This window comes from Mastigoproctus giganteus, chromosome 12, assembly GCF_048544385.1.
Source record: "Mastigoproctus giganteus isolate SK-2022 chromosome 12, ASM4854438v1, whole genome shotgun sequence".
Lineage (NCBI taxonomy): Eukaryota > Metazoa > Arthropoda > Arachnida > Uropygi > Thelyphonidae > Mastigoproctus > Mastigoproctus giganteus.
The window spans coordinates 129,223,622-129,247,705 of NC_143586.1; the positions used below are offsets into that span (position 1 = coordinate 129,223,622).

General features: G+C 37.9%; 1 protein-coding gene across 1 annotated transcript in view; it reads left to right on the forward strand.

The window, feature by feature from the left end:
* LOC150077413 (uncharacterized) overlaps window positions 1-24,084 on the forward strand; it is a 166,626-nt gene that overhangs the window by 61,358 nt on the left and 81,184 nt on the right. The window contains exon 3 of the mRNA XM_090386319.1: window positions 1,046-1,198. Within this exon, the coding sequence (XP_090242445.1) occupies window positions 1,046-1,198 (153 nt within the window). The remainder of the gene's footprint in view (window positions 1-1,045; window positions 1,199-24,084) is intronic.

Sequence of the window (24,084 nt, forward strand, 5' to 3'; positions counted from 1 at the left end):
TTCGCAGCTTTTTCTTCGGACTGTAATGTTAAAGACACGCTGTCCGGTTCCCATCGCTATAAATTCACCAATCTCTAATGGCTCTCACAGAGGGCCGGATGGCCAATCAGACCCTTCCTCCTATTATTTCGAATGCTACTTCCGCCAAATCAAGTTGCCCACAAGAGGTGTGCATCTCGTGCGGTCCTTCACTATCTAAAAAAGCAGAAAATCTGTTGTTGAAGGCAGCATCCTTAGCATACAGTAATCCCGTCCCCCTTATTTTCCGGTTTACTTTATTTTAGTGTATTTTGTTTTATTTTAGTTTACTATCTCCATGTATTTTCTTACATGTACTGCACTGTAATAATTTGCTACTTGGCTTACTTTAAAGGGCAGCATACGCCTTTCAATTAATTAATTTTGCATCGAATTCACGCAGCTTGATATTATTTCTTTCATACTTTCAAATAATTAAGAAAGAGAAATCTTTATTGCAACACAAAGATGTTGATTACATAATAGTGTAGTTACAACTACCCGTCACGGCACAGTGGCCAGAGGTTAACAAAGTAATATAAAGGCAAGTTTTCCTGAATAAACCCAAAGGATAAAAGAATAAAATAATAATGAATAAGCTAATACAGTACAGTATTAGAAAAAAAAAGTGAAGAAATAATTAAGTACACTAGACATTAAGTGATTATACACACACTTAGTTACACTAAACGTTTCATAAGTATTCATTTATCATTGCTTGATTGTTTGTTGAAATATTCTATATTTATATGGAAAACAATCTAATAGTAAAAATCTTTTAGTTTCGAAGTCGAAAAGATAAAATCGCCATTTCAGAGTGAAAAGTTTAGGCGAATGCAAGCGCATGCCATAGTGTTATTTGAGTATTATAAGTCTTTCTAGTATTATAAGTTATTTCTTCATTTCTCACCACTTTTATAAAAAGGGTAACGATAATAATTGAGCTAATTAATGATTAAATATCGCAAGCCCAGTATTTAAGATGTTTCTGGTATTTTTTTTTTTTTTTTTTTGTTTTTTTTTGTAGTCGGCAAAGCTTGTAAGACAGCTGCTGCTGGACTGTGCGTGGGAGAGGCGATCATAACCTTTGGCTTAATCTTGGCCGTCGTGGCAACAAATTTCTGGCAAAGAGCCTCTGACTGCATGCATCATTTACCTCTACCTCTGCTTCTTCTTCAAGGTAAGACAACATAAGGGACACGAAGTGTCTCTATTTTATCAACTGTTAAACACACGTATCTCACAAAGTCGGTTTAACACATGCATAAATCCCAAGGTAGCAAACAGATATCTGAAAACTCATGTTCGAATCATTGCTTATTTTTTGTATGCATTAGTTTTTTGAAATGTGCGTTCTCAGAAAATCATAGGCACTCGTAGCATTATTCTCAACTGTTAAGTTGGCCTAGCGTAGTATGTTGTGATATTGCTGTCCCAGCTGAACCACAAAGAATTAAGAGGATCTTTCGAAATCGCTATTGTTCAGTGCCCCAAGTTTTTTGATGTTTGATTCTCAGTACAGCACAATACATTTCAGCTTCTACTGACCCCTTATTGACCCGACCAAAATCCACAACCATTCTGCCGTTGCAATACTGGTCATAATAAGCTTTGTTCCCTTCTTTTGAAACTTTTTTGTGCTTTTAATTTATTATAATACGTAGCGATTACTCGAGATATGCTCTAGAGTGGGGTTATGACCAAGGTTGAGAAATCGTTGATGTAATTAAACTAGTTTCCTGAATTTTAAAAAAAATTTAGTCAACAATTTAGTGGAAAAAAAAAAAAAAAAAAAAATCCATATGCAAGGCAATACCGGCTGCCGCAAGGAAGATTTAAAATGTATTGCCTTGCATGATGTATTTTTTTTTTTTCATAAAAAAATAATAAATAAATAACTATAGCACTAACTCCTAACATTTAACAGCACATATTCTGAAATACCTTTCAATAAAGTCAAAATTTCAAAAATATTTTATTATATAAGTACACTGAAAGGACAGAATTCATGGGATACCTAGTTCCTGGGCAACGCGACGCTGTCACCCCCGCTAGTGGACGAACCCACCCGACCCACCTCAATCCCATTGCTAACACCACGGCACAGGACTCTACGCCTCAACTAGGCGAAAGAACATCGGCACTGGAACTTGGATGATTGGAGACGTGTCTCCTGGTCCGATGAGTCCCGTTTCCAGTTATTTCGAGCGGACGGGAGGGTGCATATCTGGCGGAAACCGCACGAAGCTATGCACCCGTTATGTCAACAAGGAACTGTTCAGACGGACGGGAGAGTGCGTATCTGGCGGAAACTGCACGAAGCTATGCACCCGTCATGTCAACAAGGAACTGTTCAGGCAGGTGGACGGTCGGTAATGGTCTAGGGCGTATTCAACTGGCACACGTTGAGACCTCTGGTACGTCCAGATAGAAATACCTGTGGAATGCATTTGTGAACTAGCGGACTCAATGCCCGGATAAAGGCAGTCGTGTGAATGCCCTTATCTGGGGGAAAGGTGGGCCTACCCGTTATTAGGTAGGTATCTCCATGATTTCTGTCCACTCAGTGTAATACTATATAAAGACCAAAAATAAGTCTCCAGTTTAACATTGGCCGGTTAGTTTATTTAATCAGTAAATTCCCTTCCCTATGAAAAGAAAGCGTAAGTCTAATATATCCCAAGTAATATAAAACACACATAAATATGGAAACTTTTTAATCCCTTACACTGCTAGTTCAAATGCTATCATTTTAGGAGCATTAGCAACTAAACCCATATTGCTGTAGGATATGCGGTGGTCATTCCCTGACCTTTCCACTTCCTCCATATTTGGTGGTGATGGGCTCGAGCCCCGGTCTAATCAAGAAACGTGTGCTACGTACTGCTGCTCCTTCCCACCTGGCTACGGAGGCGCCACATCATTTTGCTAATAATATCGCTATTTACGTCAGTTAGTCATATGTGCAAATGCATTAATTACTTAATTTCGTATTTGGAAATATCTTTGTAACACTCGAGGCCAATTTCATGAACAAATGTACATTCAAGAACCGTGTTGATAATGTATAATACAGCGGTCCGTAGCGCACTGCCCGTGGGACCCTGTCTTCCGCCAAGACTTTTTTGGACGCCAGCGAGAAGAAGCCATGATGAATAATGAAGGCCATACTATATGATTATGGAACGCGCACAATACTATAACTCGCAAGGTGTGTCAATGCTGTTCCCTTGCTAAGGCATATCAGAGTGTTTGTAAGCAGTAGTTTACATCTTGTGGGATGCTAGTATCACGTAACAGCGCGCAGCTAATGAGGGATACTGCTTACCAGTTGTTATTAGTAAGCTTGCGTGAACACAGTGTTGACTGTGTGCGGAATTTGAGCTGTACCACCATATCGTGATGTTACTATTTTCAGGAAACTTTGTGGTATATTGTACGTGGAATTCTTCTCTGCACTGATTGTGCTACTTTTTGCCCCACACTGAGTGGCAGGTGCCCACCACTCTCTCATAAACTCTTGAATGTGTCCATAGGCAGAAAAAGGTTGGGAACTACGGTATAATAGATTAAATGTTCTGTGTAAACTCCAGCATGAGTACATAGGTCAGAAGAGCTTACAGCTAATTATTTTGACGATGAAGAAGATTTAGCGGATTCGAACAAGGCAAGTTCTGACCACAGTTAACTCAGTATAGTAGTTTTGCCACTTGTCACTCGTTTCGGGAGGTCTGTGTTCGATTCCCGTCTGTGAATCGAACAAAGACGGGAATCGAACACACATCTATTAATAACCACTCTGTCTTCTCATGTCACAGACATAAGAAGACAGAATGGTTAATAATAGACACTGTTCTTCTTGGATTAATATTATTAGTAGAGTCCAATACTGAGCCCCCTTACTGTTTTCAATTTTATTAATGATACTGATGAAGGCATCAGGCTGAATGTCCAAGTTTGTAGATCATACAAAAGTTGACACAGTGTTAATGATAGGAATCAGGTTATGCTACTGCAACAAGATTTGGAAAAATTAGGTTGATTGACGAATATAACGTACTGAATATGACCAGCAGTAATCCCAGAATAACATAGCAACTGTTATTAACATATAATAACATAGTACCACACCCAAGGTATTGGGAAACGAAAAAGACCTTGGGGTATAATGAAGCATAATATTTTCTGAGCAGTGCAGGCGGCTGGTGGGAGAGCTCTTGAGGTTCTGTCAATGATATACAGGAATTTTTCTAGCAGGGATAAAGAAGTAATTATTCCACTAGCATAAGGCAATGGTAAGGCTGCAGGTTGAGTACTGCGTACAGGTCGCGAAACTAGCATAAGGCAATGGTAACTCTGCAGGTTGAGTACTGCGTACAGGTCTGGAAACCTCTTTTAGGAAGGATATTTAGTAATAGTATTTGCCATATAGTGCAAGGAAGCCACAGGCTTTTTGCTGGCAAAAAAAAAAAAAAAAATAAAATAAAATAAATAAATAAATAATAATAATAAAATTAATAAATAAAAACCCCAAGTAGATAAGAAAATACAAATTGTATGCTTCCCTCCTCACACAGATAACTATCCAGTTGAGCTTTGAATTTATTCAAACTGTCATCCTCAACGACTCGCTGGCTGAAAGAAAACTACAATCTAATCTAAACTCAAGCCCTGTAATTTGGATTTATTGCCTTTACTTCTGGAATTCTTAATAACAGTGAGAATTCCACCATTCATTTTACTAATCCCTCTCACAGCCTTATAAACCTCAATCAGATCACCTCTGAGGTGCCTGGTTGCCAAGCTCGATAGCCCACATAATCGGAGTCTTTCCTCATACAGTTTTTCCTTCTGCCGACCCTTTCACACCCTTTTTCCTCTTCGTTCGATGTCGCTTATGAAAATCAGAAACAACAGTGGTCCAAGAACCGATCCCTGGTGAACCCCACTTTGGACTTTACATCAGTCTGAAGAATACCCATTAATCACAGTCCTCTGCTTTTTGTCCTACAGTCACCTAGCAATCCACCTTAGAATCTTACAAGTAATCTCAACCTGTTCAAGCTTATACAGTAACCTCTCATGAGAGACAGAGTCAAATGCTTTGCTAAAATCCAATAAACTATGAAATTGTTCCCTAAATCTGGCTCATGAGTAACTGTGTCAAAATAGCCTAGTAAGTTAGTTAAACATGATTTTCCTTTAACGAAGCCATGTTTTGTGTCCTTCAGAATGCTATATCTGTCTAAATGTCCCTGGATTGCACTCTTAATCGTTGCGTCTCAGATTTTTCCTACTAATTAGGTCTGACTAGAGTGGTAGAGTTGTAGAGTGTGTTTAGTGTCAAACGGCACCAGGGGTTCCCCCCATCTCCGCGTGCTATACATTGTGGGTGTGAAACAGAACACTGTCAATGCCAGAGGTTTAAAATTATATGGATTTTTGTATTTGTGTAGTGTCGCGTACCGTTGTTCATCTGGTCATTTAGCCGCTGGGCCCCTAATGGGACCCAACGTTGCCCCACTCCGCCCCGTGGAGGTAGACCAGTTATACCAATATTATAGTTAAAATTAAGTCTGACTAACCGGCCTGTTACCAACTTCAGCCTTAGAATCGCTTTTATATATTAGCGATACATTGGGACTTCTCCGATCCAAAGGAATTTCCGCTGAGTCCAAAGATGCCTCATAATTAACTTTAATGGTTCAATACCCTCCCTCGCACGCTTTCTCAAAACTACAGGGTCTATGCCATCATCTCCAGGAGCCTCCGTAGCCAGATGGGAAGGAGCACACGCTTCTTGATTAGACCGGGGTTCGAGCCAGTCACCACCAAATATGGAGAATGTGGAAAGGTCAAGGGAATGACCACCGCATATTCCCGGATCAACATGGCCTTAGTTGCTAATGCTCCTAAAAACCAAATAACAAAAAAAAAAAAAAAAAAAAAAACCATCATCTCCGGGAGTCATACTTGCCTTTATGCCCAAAAGTTTTTTTAATAAACAATCATTTGCAATACGACATCACTAATTGCATATGGCTCAGCCTCACTCGCACAATCTGTTCTCAGCATGAAGGGTCTTTCGTCAGTAAAGACCAATACAAAGTACCTATTCAGTTCATCCCCAACGTCAGCTGGATTATTTAAGATCTTCCCACACCCTGTGCACGAAGTTGCGAGGAGACCTGATTGATGTATTTAAGGCTTGAAGCTAATGGACTGAGTAAGCTAAATGTTTTTAGAATTCTTACTCTTGCTAAACACAAGGTCATAAATTTAAATTGAGAAGGTTGATTGCGTCATAGATGTGTGTGAAAATTTTATTTCAGTCAGGGAGTAATTGAGAGAGAGAAAACCTTTATTGCAACCTGAGAAAATTTAAGAAACGTCCATCTGGTGTTATGGAGGCGGGTAGTTTGAATAAATTTAAGGAAGGATTAGACAAATTATTAGATCTTTTTTTCGTTTTGTTGTTTCTTTAAATCATTATAACAGCCGGATCACTATTATAGCGATCCAGTAATAGAACTCATCCAGAGTGGAGAGGGAGTTAGAATTTTGGATCTCTTCGGCGTTTTCCTGGATCGATGATGAGCAACCGACATTCTCCGAACTTGTAACCCTAAGGATTTATTTGCATTACCCTTTAAGTTAGTTTTATTTTATGTAGAGATCTTTTTAATTCATTCATTCATTTTTTCGTTTTGTTGTTTCTTTAAATCATTATAACAGCCGGATCACTATTATTGCAAAATTCTGAATGAAATGTAAGGACAGTTAAAGTAAAAAAAAGTGTAGCTTGCGAGCCACCACGAAAATATCAGTGCGGCCCTCCAGGAAAAATCTCTAAACTGTCCTAGATGAAAGAGGAGACCATGTGAAGCTGTCCTACCACGGACTAAATGTCTTATTCTCTTATATGGGGTTCGGGCATTAAGGAGTATACTTGCTCCTTATTATTTTCCAGCTTAATAATTACAGATCAGTGCGGTTTTTTTGCGGAACAATGTTGCATTCTTCCTCCCCCTCCCCTCGTTTTTAAGAAATAGTCATGGTTCGGTTCCAGTCGAGTGACGTGAGGAATGTACACTAGTCGTTTTAAGTGCTTAACCTAAAGAGGTCGCTAGTGTCAGTTGGCAATGTTTCATCACACAGTCAACTTGCAAAATTCTGCTCTCCCTGTTTAAGACTATGTATTTAAGTATTTTTTTTTTTTTTTTTTTTATCCGGGGAAAAGAATTTTCTTTCCATCCAAGACAAGTTGATTCTGGTTGCATTAAGCTTTGATGGTATACTTTGTCAGTAGATCAAGCATTAAATTCAAGAGATGAAAACACTGCACATAGTAATATGTCATCGACGTGTAACTTCAGTTCCTGCTTTAATGTAAGTACGAATTCGGATTCTTATTCAGAACAGAATCTCTATTATTGTTTGATTATAAATAAAAATAAGATTTGTCAGAAAACTTCTGCTGCCTTTCAAAGTGGCATTGTCAGCACAAGTTGCAAAAATACTCTATTGCATCTGAACAACCGACATTTATTTCATTATCCTTAAATTAAATTCCTGATGTGGTTTTAGATTTAAAACTAGGTATGCTCTTATGAGATGAGACCGCAGCGATAAAGCTTGCTGCGAAAATCATCTCTGGAATTAGGGCCCCGAGTGCCAAGCGAGTGATCAAAGCGAATCTACAAGTGAATTTCAAAGCGACTTCTCTAGAGTTAATAGATTTCAGAGAAATTTCAAGTGTTTCATTTGCTAAGTTATTTATTTTCAGCTCTTCTAAATAAAGAAGTAAGCTTTTCAAAAGAAAGGAAAGGTACCTTTCTTCTTCTTGTATATAGAAATAACACATAACACACTAACCACTAATCTCTAATCGCTTGGTCACTGGTGGCACCGCTCCTGCCTCCACGTGGCGGGGCCGGTAACCTGGAGGAAAAGTTATCCTCTGGGGCTAAAAGGAGCAACCATGGATTATGACAACTTTCCAGTACTTGAGCCTAGACGCTCATGTCATGACTCAAATGAACCCGAACGTGACGAATCACAATCTAAGAGACTACGCAAAAATGAGAATCAGCAGGAATATCCAGCGTTCCTCATATTACATTCTCTTTCTGCCAAACCTGTGAGCTCACTTTCACCATTTCTAATCCAGAAATGTTTGGAAAGTGTGGCTGGTTCACCGAAAATGGTGAAAAGACTCCGATCTGGAGATCTTCTAGTCGAAACAACTAAGCACCAGCATTCTCAGTCTCTACTGAAATTATCCACTTTCGGCGGAATACCAGTACAGGTCACCCCTCATGCCACTTTAAATAGCTCCAAAGGAGTAATAGCAGAGTGGGACCTGATGAATGTCACTGAAGACGAGATAGTAGAAGAACTAAAAGATCAAAAGGTAGTTCAAGCAAAGCGGATAATAATTAAAAAAGATGGTGAACTTGTTCCCACTAGGAATATTATCCTCACATTTAGTACACCAACCTTACCATCATGTGTCAAAGCCGGATACCTTAATTGCCGAATACGTCCCTACATTCCGAACCCAATCAGATGCTTCAAGTGTCAAAAATTTGGACACTCGCAAACAGTATGTCGAGGAGACGCCATCTGCCCAAACTGTGGTTCTAAAGCTCATGCACAAACGGACTGCAATGCAGAAACGCCACAATGCCCAAATTGTAAAGGCCAGCATCCAGCATACTCAAAATCATGTGAACTCTGGAGGGTAGGAAAAGAGATCCAGAAATACAAAGTTGAGCAAAAGGTCACCTACCAGGAAGCTAGGAAAAAAGTTATGCTCAGTATGCCAAAAATTACCTATGCTGCGGCAGCCAAAAAATACCAGTCAGCTGCAACACAAACGGCAGTCACAGTACCTCCATCCATCTCAATTGCTGATTGGGCCCGATCAGTGCTGTCGGTCCCACAGCAGCCACCTACAGAACAATGTAAAGTGACTTGTGCTAACAATACTCCGCTAACAGTCCCACCAACTGCAACTGATACTCTACCAGAAACTGTGAAATTGAAAGCATCATCCCCAAATATTGCACAACAACCATACTCAGGAAATATGGACACAGATGCTGGTACCCCGCATGATGAGACAATATTAGATTTACATGCAGAAGATGATATGGACCTTGGGCGTCCTAGCTTCCCAAAAAAAGAAAAGATGAAACCTGAACGACACAAGCAGGTTGGATATAAAAAACAGACAGAACCATACTCAATCCCAAAAACTAAATAATGCAGAATATTATACAGTGGAACTGTAGAGGTCTACGAAGCAATATATTTGATATTTATGACCTAATCAAACAGCACAGTCCAATCAGCCTCTGCTTGCAAGAAACCAATCTAACTCCGCAGGTGACTCCAGTGATTAAAAATTATAGTATCTATCAACAAGACAGAAGCAATACTAACTCAACCAGAGGAGGTGTAGCCATACTAGTTGACAACAAAGTTCCTACAAAACAGATCTCCCTGCAGACCACATTAGAAGCTGTAGCCATACGTATTGTTTTAAATTTTACTTTAACCATTGTCTCTGTATACCTTTCCCCAAACAAAGAATTCACTGTGAAAGAACTGGAGGACCTTATAAAGCAGCTTCCATCTCCTTTCATTCTACTAGGAGATTTCAATGGGCACCACACTATGTGGGGATCTCCCCAGATAGACAAACGAGGAAAACTTATTGAAACAGTTCTTGAGAGCCAGAATCTCACATTATTAAACACTGGTGCTGACACTTATATTCATTTTCCCACCGGAGTATCTACTGCCATAGACTTATCAATATGTTCCCCAAAATTATTCCCAATCATTCAGTGGATAGTTTCAAGTAACCCACTAAACAGTGACCATTACCCAATTATTTGCAAATTGCAAACAAACAGAACCACACATATAGCCAGCCGCATAAAATGGAAATTTTCAAAAGCAGACTGGAACAAGTTCACAGATTCAATTTCCTTTGATAATGAAGTCATCAAAAGCCAGTCCATAGATAAAGTTACCGACCACATTACTGCACAGTTAATAACAGCTGCAACCTGTGCTATACCAAAAAGCACAGCCAGTCCTCGCAGACATGCCAATATCTGGTGGAATGATGCATGCCGTGATGCTAAAAGAGAAAAGAATAAAGCATGGAATCGATTTCGCAAGTATCCAACAACTGAAAACTTGATTAATTTTAAGAAACTTAAAGCAAAGGCACGTTATGTGCAGAAAAAAGCGAAAAAAGACTCTTGGATCCGGTTCGCTTCCACTATTACTAAAAATACAGAGATTAGAAAAATCTGGAATAAAATCAAAAAACTGAATGGTAAACTGTTCCCCGAATCAATGCCGATTATAAGCTGGAAAGGTAAAGACTTCTCCACTCCAACAGAAATTGCAAATGCCCTGGCAGATTGCTTTTTCCAAATCTCCGCAGCATCAGCATATGAGTCTACTTTTAAACAGCTAAAAGCTAAAGCAGAAAAGCATAACCTGAACTTCAATACAAGGGCATCTCCTCCATATAACCGACCTTTTACATCATTTGAACTAGAGAGCTGTCTAAATAGGTCGGGTGATAGTGCACCAGGGCCTGATGGGATATACTATATAATGCTTAAACATTTAAACAAACAAGCTTTGAATTCATTGCTAATATACTTCAACCGGATATTCTCAGATGGCTACTTTCCTCTTTCTTGGCGTCACTCAATAGTTCTAGCGTTTGCTAAACCTGGAAAGGATCAATCAGATCCACGAAACTATCGGCCAATATCTCTCAGCAGTTGCCTTGGTAAGACACTAGAAAAAATGATCCACGCCCGTTTAGTATGGTATCTAGAATCTCATTCGGTGATGAATAAGAATCAGTACGGATTTCGGAAAAATCGGTCAACTCTAGACCTTATGGTCAAGGCAGAATCCAACATACGCAATGCTTTTATCCGTAAAGAACATCTAGTCATGATTTGCTTGGATATCGAAAAAGCCTTTGATACCACCTGGCGGTATGGCATACTTCAAAATCTGTATGCCACAGGGCTCCGGGGTCAACTACCCCTTATCATACAGAGTTTTCTAGAAAACAGGACCTTTCAAGTGCGTTACTGCAATTCACTCTCCCGTACATTTGTCCAAGAAGAAGGGGTCCCACAAGGATCAGTTCTAAGTGCAACGCTCTTTGCGGTTAGGCTAAATAATGCAACAGAAAATATTCCGGCTAATGTTGACACCTATTTATATGCAGATGACCTTACTATATCCTATCATTCACAAAGCATGCGGTCCATTGAGCGACAATTGCAGCTCTCGATAAATAAAATAGAATCATGGGCATCCCGCAATGGCTATCGTCTCTCTGCAACAAAAACAACTGCTATCCATTTTTGCAAAAAGCGTCAGCTCCATCCAGATCCCGAGCTAATATTAGGAACCCAAAAAATACCACTTAGCAAAAGTATCCGGTTCTTGGGCCTTACACTTGACAACAAACTTACCTTTCAGGCACATATACGACAAATAAGAACTCAGTGCATGAAAAAGATTAATATCCTCAAAGTTATATCTTCCATGACATGGGGAGCCGATCGCTTCACTCTTCTACATCTGTATCGAACCTTAATAAGATCTCGTCTAGATTATGGAGCCCCAGTTTATGATTCTGCACGAAAGACAGCATTGGCTTGGCTCAATCCGGTCCAGCATAGTGCTCTCAGGATTGCCTTAGGGGCCTTTAAGACATCCCCAGTGCAAAGTATGTATATAGATGCCAATGAACCTCCACTACATCTTAGGAGAAAAGTATTGCTTCTTAGTTATGCAGTCAAATTACGTAGTCACCCGTCTCATCCCATCTGGACATATCTTTTTGAACCGCAGTGGGAAAACTTATATAGAAATAAACCCAACGAAAACAAACCTGCTGGTATTCGGCTACAAGAGGTAACTCAAAATTGGAAAATCTATCTTGGAAATATCTTTCAAGCTACGGACGCAGTACAGGCACCATGGGCAATGTATATACCTCATTGCGACGACTATTTTATTCAGTGGGGAAAACACTCCTTATCGAACCACAATCTTAGACAACTACATGCGAATCACGCATTGACCAATGCTCACAGTCTTCAGATATACACGGACGGCTCCAAAACTGATGTATCCGTGGGAGCTGCAGTAATGAGTCCTGCATGCACTGTCTCTGCCCAATTACCACTTGAATGCAGTGTTTTTACGGCCGAACTATACGCCATCAAAATGGCTTTAAAACTCCTTAACGATGTTCCAAACACCCAAGTAATAATATATACAGACTCTTTAAGTGCGGTGAATGCTCTGCAGAATAAATCACAACATTTGCATCCATTCCTCTCACAAATCAGGTCACAGTTATGCCAACTCAACAAAAATAATCGGACTGTTACGTTTTGCTGGATACCGAGCCACGTTGGAATTCCAGGAAATGAGCGTGCAGACGAAGCAGCAAAACACCCCACTTGCTTCGATTCCACCCCTGTTCCTTTTTCTGATTACAAACCAATCATAAGGCGGATATGTACTGAGATGTGGTCTGAAATGTGGCATAATCAAACCGGTAACAAACTTCTTGAAATAAAACACAATCCACAGCTGTGGAGATCCAGTTCCCGATCAAACAGGCAGGAAGAGGTCGTGCTGGCAAGAGCACGAATTGGCCATACACATCTTACACACCTATTTCTACTGCTAGGAGAAGATCCTCCACTTTGCCCGCATTGTAGTTCTATACTTACTGTAAAACATATTATCATTGAATGTGCACATTATCATTCAGCTAGAATCGCATGCTTCAGATCTTTAATTAGCTCACAAAAACCTCTGCAACTAAGCCACATACTTGGAAATGATGCCACTTTATCAGAACTGTTCACCTTTCTAAAAATGATTAACGCATACAATCACTTCTAGAATAGTCTCCTTTCCTATATTGACAAACACTCCAAAGTAACGGTATAGGCGCAATATGGTCATAGCAGCCCTTGCGCCAATAAACCCACTCCAACAACAACAACAACTCTGGAATTAGTAATAAAAAAGTAGATTATACCCCTATCGTTGAACATGTCCCATGTAAAATGAACCTCACTTGCTACAGGCCGTTGTCACCTATTTAATATTAGATGGGCCCTCTCCATCCAGCACGGAAAAATCGATTAACGCGAAATCCCAATTGAGGTGAAATTACGGTAAATCAAAACTTCGTAGGTTTACTGATTTAAATATACACATTGAGAAAAGTTTTTATAGCTATCCTTTGATGTAGCTCTAAAAAATAGTCTAATAACAGGAGCTAGGCCAGCGTATCTGAATGTGCTTTTACATTTTTTTTTTTTCCGCTTAAGAAATGCACCGGAAGACGTGCATTATTCATTTTTAAAATTAATCTTAAGTTAATAATATTGATTCATTCGGCTTTATGTACGTAATTGTCATATTTACTTCGTCGGTGCCCTAATTATTAGGAGCCATTCATAAATGATGCATAGCAAGGAGTAGGAGGAAAGAGCGAGGGGTGTTCACATGAATATTTCGAAAGGCGTTTTTTCACGAAAAAAAAAAAAAAAATTGACCCTGTGTATCTCTTAAGGTAATAAAGGGGGGAAAATCAAAGCTGTTTTTGTTAAATGATTCTAGTTGCATTAAACTTTGATAGTGTACTGTTTCAGCAGATCAAGTAATAAATTCCGGAGACATGAAAATACAGCACACATAGTGTAAGATGAAAAATCTTACATGTTAATATATTAGAAATGAGTGAGATTTATTTAAATTAAAGTTTAGGAAATAGCAAAATAGGACAGTAAACATTACTGGTCACAAATATTATTCTGGGTCACTCACAAGGATTAAAAATTAGACAAGGTTGAATTAGAGAAGGGAGCGGTAAGCTGTTAGCAATTAGAGGTACATTTCACTTCGCACCATGGTAAAGAACAAAGGGATGTAGACTGAACATTGTCGGACATTCCTTTTGATCCGGGGACACCTGGTGACATCGGTCAGGTAGTATTTTGCTTGGGTTAGCAATCACCTTGGCGTTTGACTGTCGGCGATCGCAGGTTAGAAGAGAGTGTAAACAAATCTGTTAAAAGCACTAACAAAGTGACGGCGAACTTCAAAGCAGTGGCAGCCTGGGAAATTTTGCAAATTTATTAAAATGAGCTCTGAAGGTACAGCTGAAGAAAAGTTAAAATGCACGAATAGGAGATAATGAAAGTGAATATAAAGGAAAAGATTGGTTAAAAGCTAGAAGAAGGGGACGGTGCGTAATTGAGATGGACAAAAAAGGAATAACTGATGAAAACTGTCCTGTGCTGTACTGTACTGTCCTGTCCTGTGCTGTGCTGTGCTGTGCCATGCTGTGAGCTTCGGAGGAGTTTTTGTTGGTTTTGGTGAAGATGAGATCTGAAGAAAAAAAAGTTAAGAAGTTAAGATGGAATAGTGAAAGGTTAGATAAGTCTAGTGCAGTCGTAAGTTAAGAAAAGTTAGTGGAGTTCATAATAGAAAAGGACAGTCGAATAGCCCGTTATCGGAAGGCAAGTATGCAAACGACTGAAGTGTGTGAAGAAATAAACCTGTCCGTTATAGGAAAGTAGTGAAAGTGGCCAGCGTGAAAATAAGTAATGTAAGGAGAAAAATAAACCTAGGCGATCATCTGAAGGCAGTGATAAAGGCAAGGCGAAAAGTTGTAATCCCGAGTCCGCCAGAATAGCTGAACCGAAGTTAAGTAGCAATATCGAGGACGAGCCCATAAATTCCTAAAAGACACAGTGATGCCCTATCAAGACGTAGACCAGCCCATTGAGGAACGAAAGGCCCTACAAAAAAAAATCCTGTTCAGTATCAGAAGTAAGTGTTTAATTAACATGAGTATTCGCTTGTAAATTATAGGACTCTAAACAAGGGTTAGGAATTATAAGAGGGACATTATAACATATATAATAAGAGATATGTACTTAAAAATGTGTAATTAAGATAAGGATCTCTAGATAAAGGTAAAGAGATGGAGATTCATAGATGTGGAAAATTTTCTTGAGTAACATAAAGTAAGGTAACAGTTTTGGATGTGGGATAATTCAGAGGGCTTATAGAAAGAGTATTATATATGTGATACACTGAACTGTCACAAGTTGACTAGTCAAAAGAGGTTGTTAGCATAACTTAGGGATTGAGATAAATATTTGATTTAAGAGATGAATGCTAATGTATTAGAAAAGATAAATAATCTAATTAGAAAGAGATTACCCTTAATGTTGCAAACAGAGAAATCTTATTGTTAAAAAGGGAAGATTGGAATGTGAGAGACAAGCCTGATCTATTAGAATAAAAAGTGATTTATTCAGAGAATGTTTTACTAAGTAATGTATAAAAGGAGTCGCATAAGAAAGATGTTGTTAGCCTTGTGATATAATGGAGGAAGTTGTACAAGAATATAACTAAACTTAACCAATGATTTTATGCTTGTACTGTAATAAAACAATACTAATTATAATATGTACTGGATCATTGAACAATTTCATTTATGTAAATATATGTAATAAAATCTTGTGTATATTTTAAACGAAGTCTTTGTTTAGTCATTTTGAACACTCAGCCTGTTCGAAGGGAATTAAATTAAGAAGTTCCATTGAATTTGGAATTCTCCTGTAAAGTAAGGTCAGATGTGTAAGTGGGGAAATTAAAATAAGGTGGACAACAACTCATATAAGGGAATAAAATAAAAACAAAATAATTAATATAAATAAAATAAAAATAATATAATCATGTATTCCACCCCCCACAATAGTAATATGTCATCGATGTGTAACCTCAGTTCCTGCTTTAATGTAAGTACGAATTCGAAAACTTAAAATGGCATTATGTAGTTTGTGAAAAGGTTCTTATTCATAGGCTCTTTATATATATATATATATTGTTTATACGCCGGCACGACCAGCAGGTTAGAGGAGTTTACAATAAACCATTAATACACATCGTTAATTATATTTAACAGTCATGGGCTTGAACCACGGTCAGCTCAAAGAGCGTCTGCTATGCGCACACACACATACCCATCGCCATTCTCTCCACACCAGGTGGAAAAGACCCGAATTCGAGTCCCGTCGATAACGTGGGGAATTTTTATGGGCCTTTTTCACAACGTAGCTGTTAGTCGGTCTCAGGCGACGGTAGCTTGGTTTTTTCCCCTCCGGGAATTTGGGTTTTTCGTCCAGCAAACAAAAAATTTACCTCAAAACACACGCAATTTACAGACAGTATACACGGAGCAATAAGGCCTTAGTCGCCGATGCACTCGCCTTTCTCGGTAGAATGGCTTTTCATTTCCACACCAAAGTAGTACTTATCAACGAAGGCATGTGTTGTCTTCACGTGATCATAGGCGTCGAGAATGGCCCTGGACTAACTGCTTTCCGTAGACCGCCTTGTCACTCCAGTTCTTTTTAATATCTTATGACAGTGCTTTCGAGATTGTGAAGCATGCATTTACTCCGAGGGTGGGAGAAGAGTACTTGATTGGTGGCGGGATTTTCTGTGAAAAAAATTCGATCGTAATGTAACACGATAATGGGAAAGGAACTACGATTTGCCGTTTTGAAAACCAGACACACAAATGAATGTCATATGGGGGGATGCATTGTGTATATCTGCTATATTAATTAATTAATATTTATTATTGCACATACAAAAGAGAAACTTAGAAAACTAAGTTTAGTTTCCTTCTATTCGTGATAGTATCCTAAAGCAGATAGTATAACTAACAGTTTGTTCGAATTATTACATTTATAATAATTTGAGCTGTAGTAGTAAAATTTATGAATTTCTCAGGAGTGCAAATGCATCCTTTCACTTCCCCTCCTGTTGTTCTACAAGTTTTTATTAACATTGATTATATTAATATTCTTAGCCATTAAGATAGATGATCTGAGTGTAAAAGCTTTCTGTTATAAGCTATCATATCAGGAAGTAGGTTTGGCTGATGGCCCCTAACAAAATTGATCTCCCCCCCCCCTTTATTTTTGTAGTGTTGCTACAAACGCAGTTGGCCACAGCGGCGAACTCTGTCTTCTCAATCAGTTTCGTAAGTCGCTCCTGTCAGGAAGACTCGCTAGCTTCCAGATCACCAATTCTCTACAACTGTGTTGGAGCGAATTAGTGATTAGCAGACGTGCAGCAAGCGTTGAGCAGAAGTTTCACCAATTTAAGTGAAATACAGGGTGATACAGAGAAAATAACTCCTGGGTTTGAAGACATACGCTCAATGGTCACTAAATTATAAATCAACACTAGTTAAAGAGAGAGAGAAAAAAAAAAAACACCTGAGAATTCGAACCTAGATCCTTATACTTCGGGTGCAAGCGCGCTACGTCGGAGATACGTGAATCTACTGAAATATTATGTGTTTAGTATTAAAGCTGTATCTTTTAGCTTCGAGTAGGATGCGATTCCTGGGGGGGGGGGAGAAATTAATGTTATGATTTTTTTTCTCCCATGGCTGTAGTGGTCATTTGATATTTCAGCTAATGTATTTTGTATCAAACCGATTTGAGTAGGGTCATCAATTTCCGTATAATTATGAAGTTGGTTTTTCAGTAATTACTTCGAATTTTCATTTACTTTCACTCCAAAGTCATAATTTCGTTGTCCTTCTTGGTCTTAAACATGTGATTGAAATCAAACTATCACGGACATGCCACTTACGATTTAATTCGTTTTTGGTTGTAAGTATGCAGATTTAAATTAAGCTAAGAAGAAAAATTGAGTGATTTCGCACAACATAGAAAACATTTAAACCCCTACTTTAGGGTCCATTTTCAATTCTTCAGTGATCTGACGGCCATGTGAACACCGAAAACTTTTTCGGTGTTCACAAAAGCGTCATTAAATTTAAACCATTTAATCTGTCTGCCTAGAACCAATAAATTGAAAATTTTGCTCAATGTACTTATCATTGAGCAAAATTTTAATGCCGTAAGATTTTTTTGGAGTCAAGTGTTATTCTTAAAAACTTATATTCATTTGTCCATACAAGCGATTGTGCCAAAACGAATACATTTTTTTTTTAAATATTTTTAATAAACAAACTCCTTTCTAGTTCTAATGTAAAGCTGCGTTATCGCTGAAATGTCTATTTGACAGATAATACTCTATTTTTTTAACTTTCGATTTTTAAATTTCGATTAACCATTTTATACGTGGTTGATCTTTAATAAACTGTTTACTCAGAACTTTGCTTCTCTGCGGTTAGTAACTAGAGTTGAACCACCGAAACCCGAAAATCCATTATCTGGCACCACCCATTTTATGGCTATGTATAGGAAAATGGTCGAATCCAGTATACTGCCCGAGAATCGGAAATTTTAGTTTTCGGTTTGGCCGTCCTTCAGAGGAGCATGTTAGAACTGATTGTGCAGTGTGGCAACTTCAACTCAAAGCTGGCTACAACTATTTTTTTTTTTTTTTTTTCCGAAGAGTTCCAACGGCCGACTTCGTGAAATTTGTTAGATCACAAAATTGTCTGATTGCTATTCGTGAACAAGATTCGTATATGAAGCTTTACACTGTGGTAAAGATTTATTAAATACTTTCGCCGTTAGCTTTTAGAACTTTTAGATTGTTTTCTATAGACAGTATCTACACAGCAACTTTCATCCATTTGTTTGTGGCGCCTCCATAGCCAGGTGGGCAGGAGCAGCAGTGCGTAGCACACGCTTCTTATTTAAACCGGGGTTCGAGCCCGTGACCACCAATACGGAGGATGCGGCAAGGTCAGGAATGACCACCGCATATCCCCGGAGCAATGTGGCCTTAGTTGCTAATGCTCCTAAATAATAACAACAACATCATCCATTTGTTGAAGTAACCAAGAGAATTGTGGCCTTCAAAACGCATACGCAGGTCCATATCAATTGTGGAAAAAGCTATATTTTCGGCGCCTCCGTAGCCAGGTGTGCAGGAGCAGCAGTGCGTAGCACACGCTTCTTGATTAGACCGGGGTTCGAGCCCGTCACCACCAAATACGGAGGATGCGGAAAGGTCAGGGAATGACCACCGCATATCTCCGGAGCAATAGGGCCTTAGTTGCTAATGCTCCTAAAAACCAAACAACAACAACAGCTATATTTTCAAAGACATTAGACATTGAGACTTACGTAAAACCTTTTCCTTCCTTCCTTTTGTCTTTCACTTTTTCTGTTCCAAAGTACCGTATGCAGTATTTTCGGTATAATTTGGAATGGAAAAAGTGAACTAAAATTAATTTTAAATAAAAAAGTAAATGATATTTAATAATTAAATTCTTAAGAACTGTAATAATAATTAATTATTTCTCTGTACTGTACTTTATTTGCTTTACTCTTTTTTTTAGGCGCGTTAATATATATGCATATTTGCCTATTGTGACCACCATGTCTGTCTGTCTGTCTACTCGTCCATCCACATGTACAAAGAAACAGACGAACGGAGGACCCACGTGGACTCATTTTCATGAAAATTGATATTTGGGCATTTTAAAAATATTTGTTCAGCCGGTTTAAATTTCAATTAATGGAACAAATATAAATCTGGCAATTATTTATTTTTTGCATAAAATTTTCTGCAGAAAAAAAAAAAAAATCAAAATCATAGATTAAATGTAGATTTAACGTGTATGGTATTGTTAGCTTTAGAATGTGCACGCTTCGCTTATTGTTTGTAACTGTGAATGCGGTGCCGCTTGGGAAAAGAGAAAAATGTGTGTGTATGTATAGAGAAACTGGACTTAAACTGAACGAACATAAAACTATAGAGTTTTATTAAGTGTTCTTGAGATTTCAAGAACACTTTATAACCACTTTTCACTAAAGTTAATCAAGCATCCTAGTTGGTTTTTTGTGATCTTCTAATACAGGCCTGGGCAAACTTTTTGGCTGAAGGGCCACATTAGAAATTCACAAAGAAGGCCGGGCCGCACGTAAATTCCTATTTTTAGATATACATATATTATTTGTTATCATGAAGAAGAAATACAACAAAAAATTATTCTCTAACAACCAAGAATTTAATGAGATGAATGGAACTGTTTTACATCTTTTACCATTTTTTTAATTTCTGGTGTTAATTTTGTAGTTGAGATTCTTAAAACTGCTTGTAAATGTTCATCGGTGATGCTTGATCGTAAACAATTTTTATTTAGATTCATGATGGAAAATGTTTGTTCACATATGTAAGTTGATCCAAAAATAACCAACATTTTTCGGGCAAAATCTTTAAGTTCGTCGAATTTGTCCGAATTAAGAGTATTGTAAAATTTACAGATTTCCTCACGACGGTGCAATTCTCTCAGATCGGTATCACACTGCAGATCTATAATCTGAAGCTGTAGTTCACTCGGTGCACTATCAATTTCTATTGAAAATGGGTCGCGCACTATTGCCAAACTTGTCTCAATTTTTCGGAAGTCGCCAAATCTTCGTGAAAAGTCGTCATTCAAAGCGCTGATAATTTCACAATATTTTTCAAATTTATTTTCTGGAATCTTCAGCAACTTCATGGTTGGAAAGTGGTCTATCTTGTTAATTAATAAATGTCGAAGGAACAACTGGAGTTTTAATTGAAATCCATTCAAACTTTTTACCATATCATGGGCGTATAAATTTTTCCCTTGTAACACGGTGTTGAAAGTATTTAAGTGTGTCACGATGTCCAGGGTAAACGCAAAATCACAAATCCAGTTATTATCAGTTAATTCGGGAAAGTCCATAATATTTTTCAGTTTTAAAAATAAAATGATGTCATCTTTAAGATCCCATACTCGCCGAAGAACTTTTCCTAAGCTAAGCCATCGAATTTGGCTATGATAAGGAATATCTGTGTACTCGGATTCAATATCTTGAAGAAAATTAATGAATTGTCTGTGTTTCAGGCCCTTCGATCGTATTAAATTTACTAGTTTAATAATACAAGATGTGACATGTTCAACTTTTAACACATTTTTACATAATACTTGTTGATGTATAATACAATGAATTGTAATTAAATTATAATCAGGATAATTTTCACAAATTTTATCCTGAATTTTCTTTAACGCTCCAACATTTTTACCTGTCAAACTTGGTGCTCCGTCAGTTGTTACGCTTACCATTTTGTTCCATTGTAGATTATATCTTGTTAAGCATTTTTCAACTTTTTCAAATATATCTGCTCCCGTTGTTTGGTCTTTAAGAGATTCCATCGAAAGAAGCTCTTCAATAATTTCAAAATTAGAGGTACATCCACGTATGAAAATTAATAACTGCGCAGTATTCTTTTGGTCGTTACTTTCGTCGAGAGCTATCGAGTACCATGTTATGGATTCTAATACTGATAATAATTGTTCATTCAAATTTGTATCGATACATTCAATTCTTCTTACTATGGTTCGCCGAGATAAACTTATATTCTCAAATTTGTGTTTAATGTCAGGACATATAATTCCACAAGCTTCAGTCATACATTCTTTAATATAGTCTCCATCAGAAAAAGGCTTGTTGCTTTTTGCAATTATATGAGAAATAACAAAACTTGCCTCTACAGTAGCTTCTTGTTCCTTAGTTACCCGCGTAAACACATTTTGTTGTCTAGATAAATTTTGAATCAATCCATCAGCAGTTTTCTTTCTCGCTTCCGGAGTTAAATTGGCACCATATTCGGAATGTTTAGTAGTGAAATGTCTTTTAATGTTGTACTCTTTCAACACTGAGACACTCTCCCGGCAGATGAGACAAATAGGCTTATTATTTATGTTAGCAAAAAAATGTTTTGTGCTCCACTCTTCATTGAAGACACGATGCTCTTGTTGAATTTTTCGTTTTTTATTCATTTTTAAAAGGACGTAAATATTTTTATCGCTACTGGCACCAAAGATGATAACCGAAGATAACGCAAAAAACTAACTGCGGGATGACCGTCAGAGAAAACAGACTGGAACTGAGGGCAGTCAGCAGTTCTATCCTATTACTCCGCCACCTCAGCAAAGCTGTTGTCGTCATCACCAGTTGTCTGTTACTGTAGTTTCGCGCGGTTAGTTTATAATCGCAAATTATATTGTTATAAAAGGGCCCGTTGGAATTGGGACAGCATGCCGTTTAATCGGGGCAGGAGACCCCAGCACTGGAGATTACCCTACGATTGTCTCCGACGGTACCACATGGTTTGGTCGAAATTCTGGAGGTCACAACCATAAAACAATAAAAACAATTAGCAGTCACCTGTGTATTGGGCTTTTCTGTTAGTGAAATCTATCATAAACGGACAGTAAACTCGATCTTATTGAATTTGCGATAATAACGACAGCTGGAATTCTGTGGGTTATTATGGTGAAATGTGTTTACACTTCCATGAAATCTTCAATCATATAAAAAAATTAATTTTCAGATCTTCTCTTCATTCCTATTTTTAAATCTTTGTAACTCGTTACTCCGTTCTCACTTGCGCGTATCCTGTTACTTGCAATTTGTGTGTACCGTGTTCTTTGTTATTGATTGCTTATCTTTTTACTGTTTTAAATTTTAACCCCCACCTACAAATGTCAGTGAACAGAAATGTCAACTAGTTCGTATGTACATATTACAGTACGTATTAATTCTTCCGATTATCACGTATATTCTTCCGATTTTCACGTATCATTTAATTTTTTAATTAGTAAGGTAATAAAGGGTAAATTTGTGCTGTTTAATATAACTTTACTTTTATAACCTGTGGATAATATTCCTCCTATTTTCGCTAATTAGAATCGCTGTTTAATAGAATTAAAATTCAATTCACAGACGTGATCACAATGACCGGCGCTTACTGCACATTGTAATAGTGAACGGTACTTTACATGCTACCTATCAAATCACATTACGATGCTGACTCCATCGTAATGTGATTTGATTGTACAGTGAAACAATTGTAAAGGGGGAGTACATTGCATTTTTAACTATTTACGTGAAACTTCGGATAATTGGGGCAGCCGCTTAATCAAGCCAAAATGCACTAGTCCCGATGTGTCCCAAATAACCGGAATGGACTGTACAAATTTATTTTTCAAAAAGGCGTCGCAAAGGGCATAAAATAAGTAAACTTTTTTCGAAAATACAATTAAAGCTCGCGGGCCGCACACAAATGTGCGGCGGGCCGCATGCGGCCCGCGGGCCATAGTTTGCCCGGGCCTGTTCTAATACCTAATCCTTGATGTTATTTTGTGAGCATTGTTTCCAGAGTAGAAGCCACGTTAGATAAGCTGACATTTTAAACATATTTATATATACAGAATAGTAATATAAATAGGAATTTGTATTACAGAATATAAATGACCCAATTGCACTAACTTGTACGCTATACAAACATATAGTACGCTGTACAAATATGTAGCTTGTACGCTACATATTTGTATCAGGTACCCAGTAATTTAATGGCAGAACAGTGTTTCTTGATAGCAGTACTTACAGCATTCATTGCATTTTTATCTAAAATGGCTGGTTTATCTTTTCAAATAAATTGCAATTACAGTGTTTCTTTCGATTTATTTTAGAAAATAAATTTGTATGATAGCACCAAGCGAAAATTATAGAAGCTATTAACAAGCTTTACTGCTTCTAGATTTTCTTTTTAATATTAAAGAAGGAAAATTGTAGTTACACTAAGGATTGTTTTACAAATGTTTGAATCAAGGATAAACATTTTCCGGGGTAAGCAAGGATCTACCCTCTCCCGGGCGAGGGTAGCTCCAGTAGGAGAGAACTTTGAAAGTTCAATACCCCAAAAACGGGACATTGAAATTTCAAGAAACGCGGTGTAGTTGTCTATAACCTCGTGTGTGTATTCTACGGTCGATTTTATGTTTTTTTAACCAGTGACTCCATTATTTTCCCTGAAACAGAAGTCAAACTAACAGGTCTGTAATTACTTGTATCATCCTTTGTTCCCCCTTTGTGATTTGGAGATACATTTGCACCTCTCTAGTCCGTGGGGACTTCTCCCGAGTCCAAGAATGCTCTC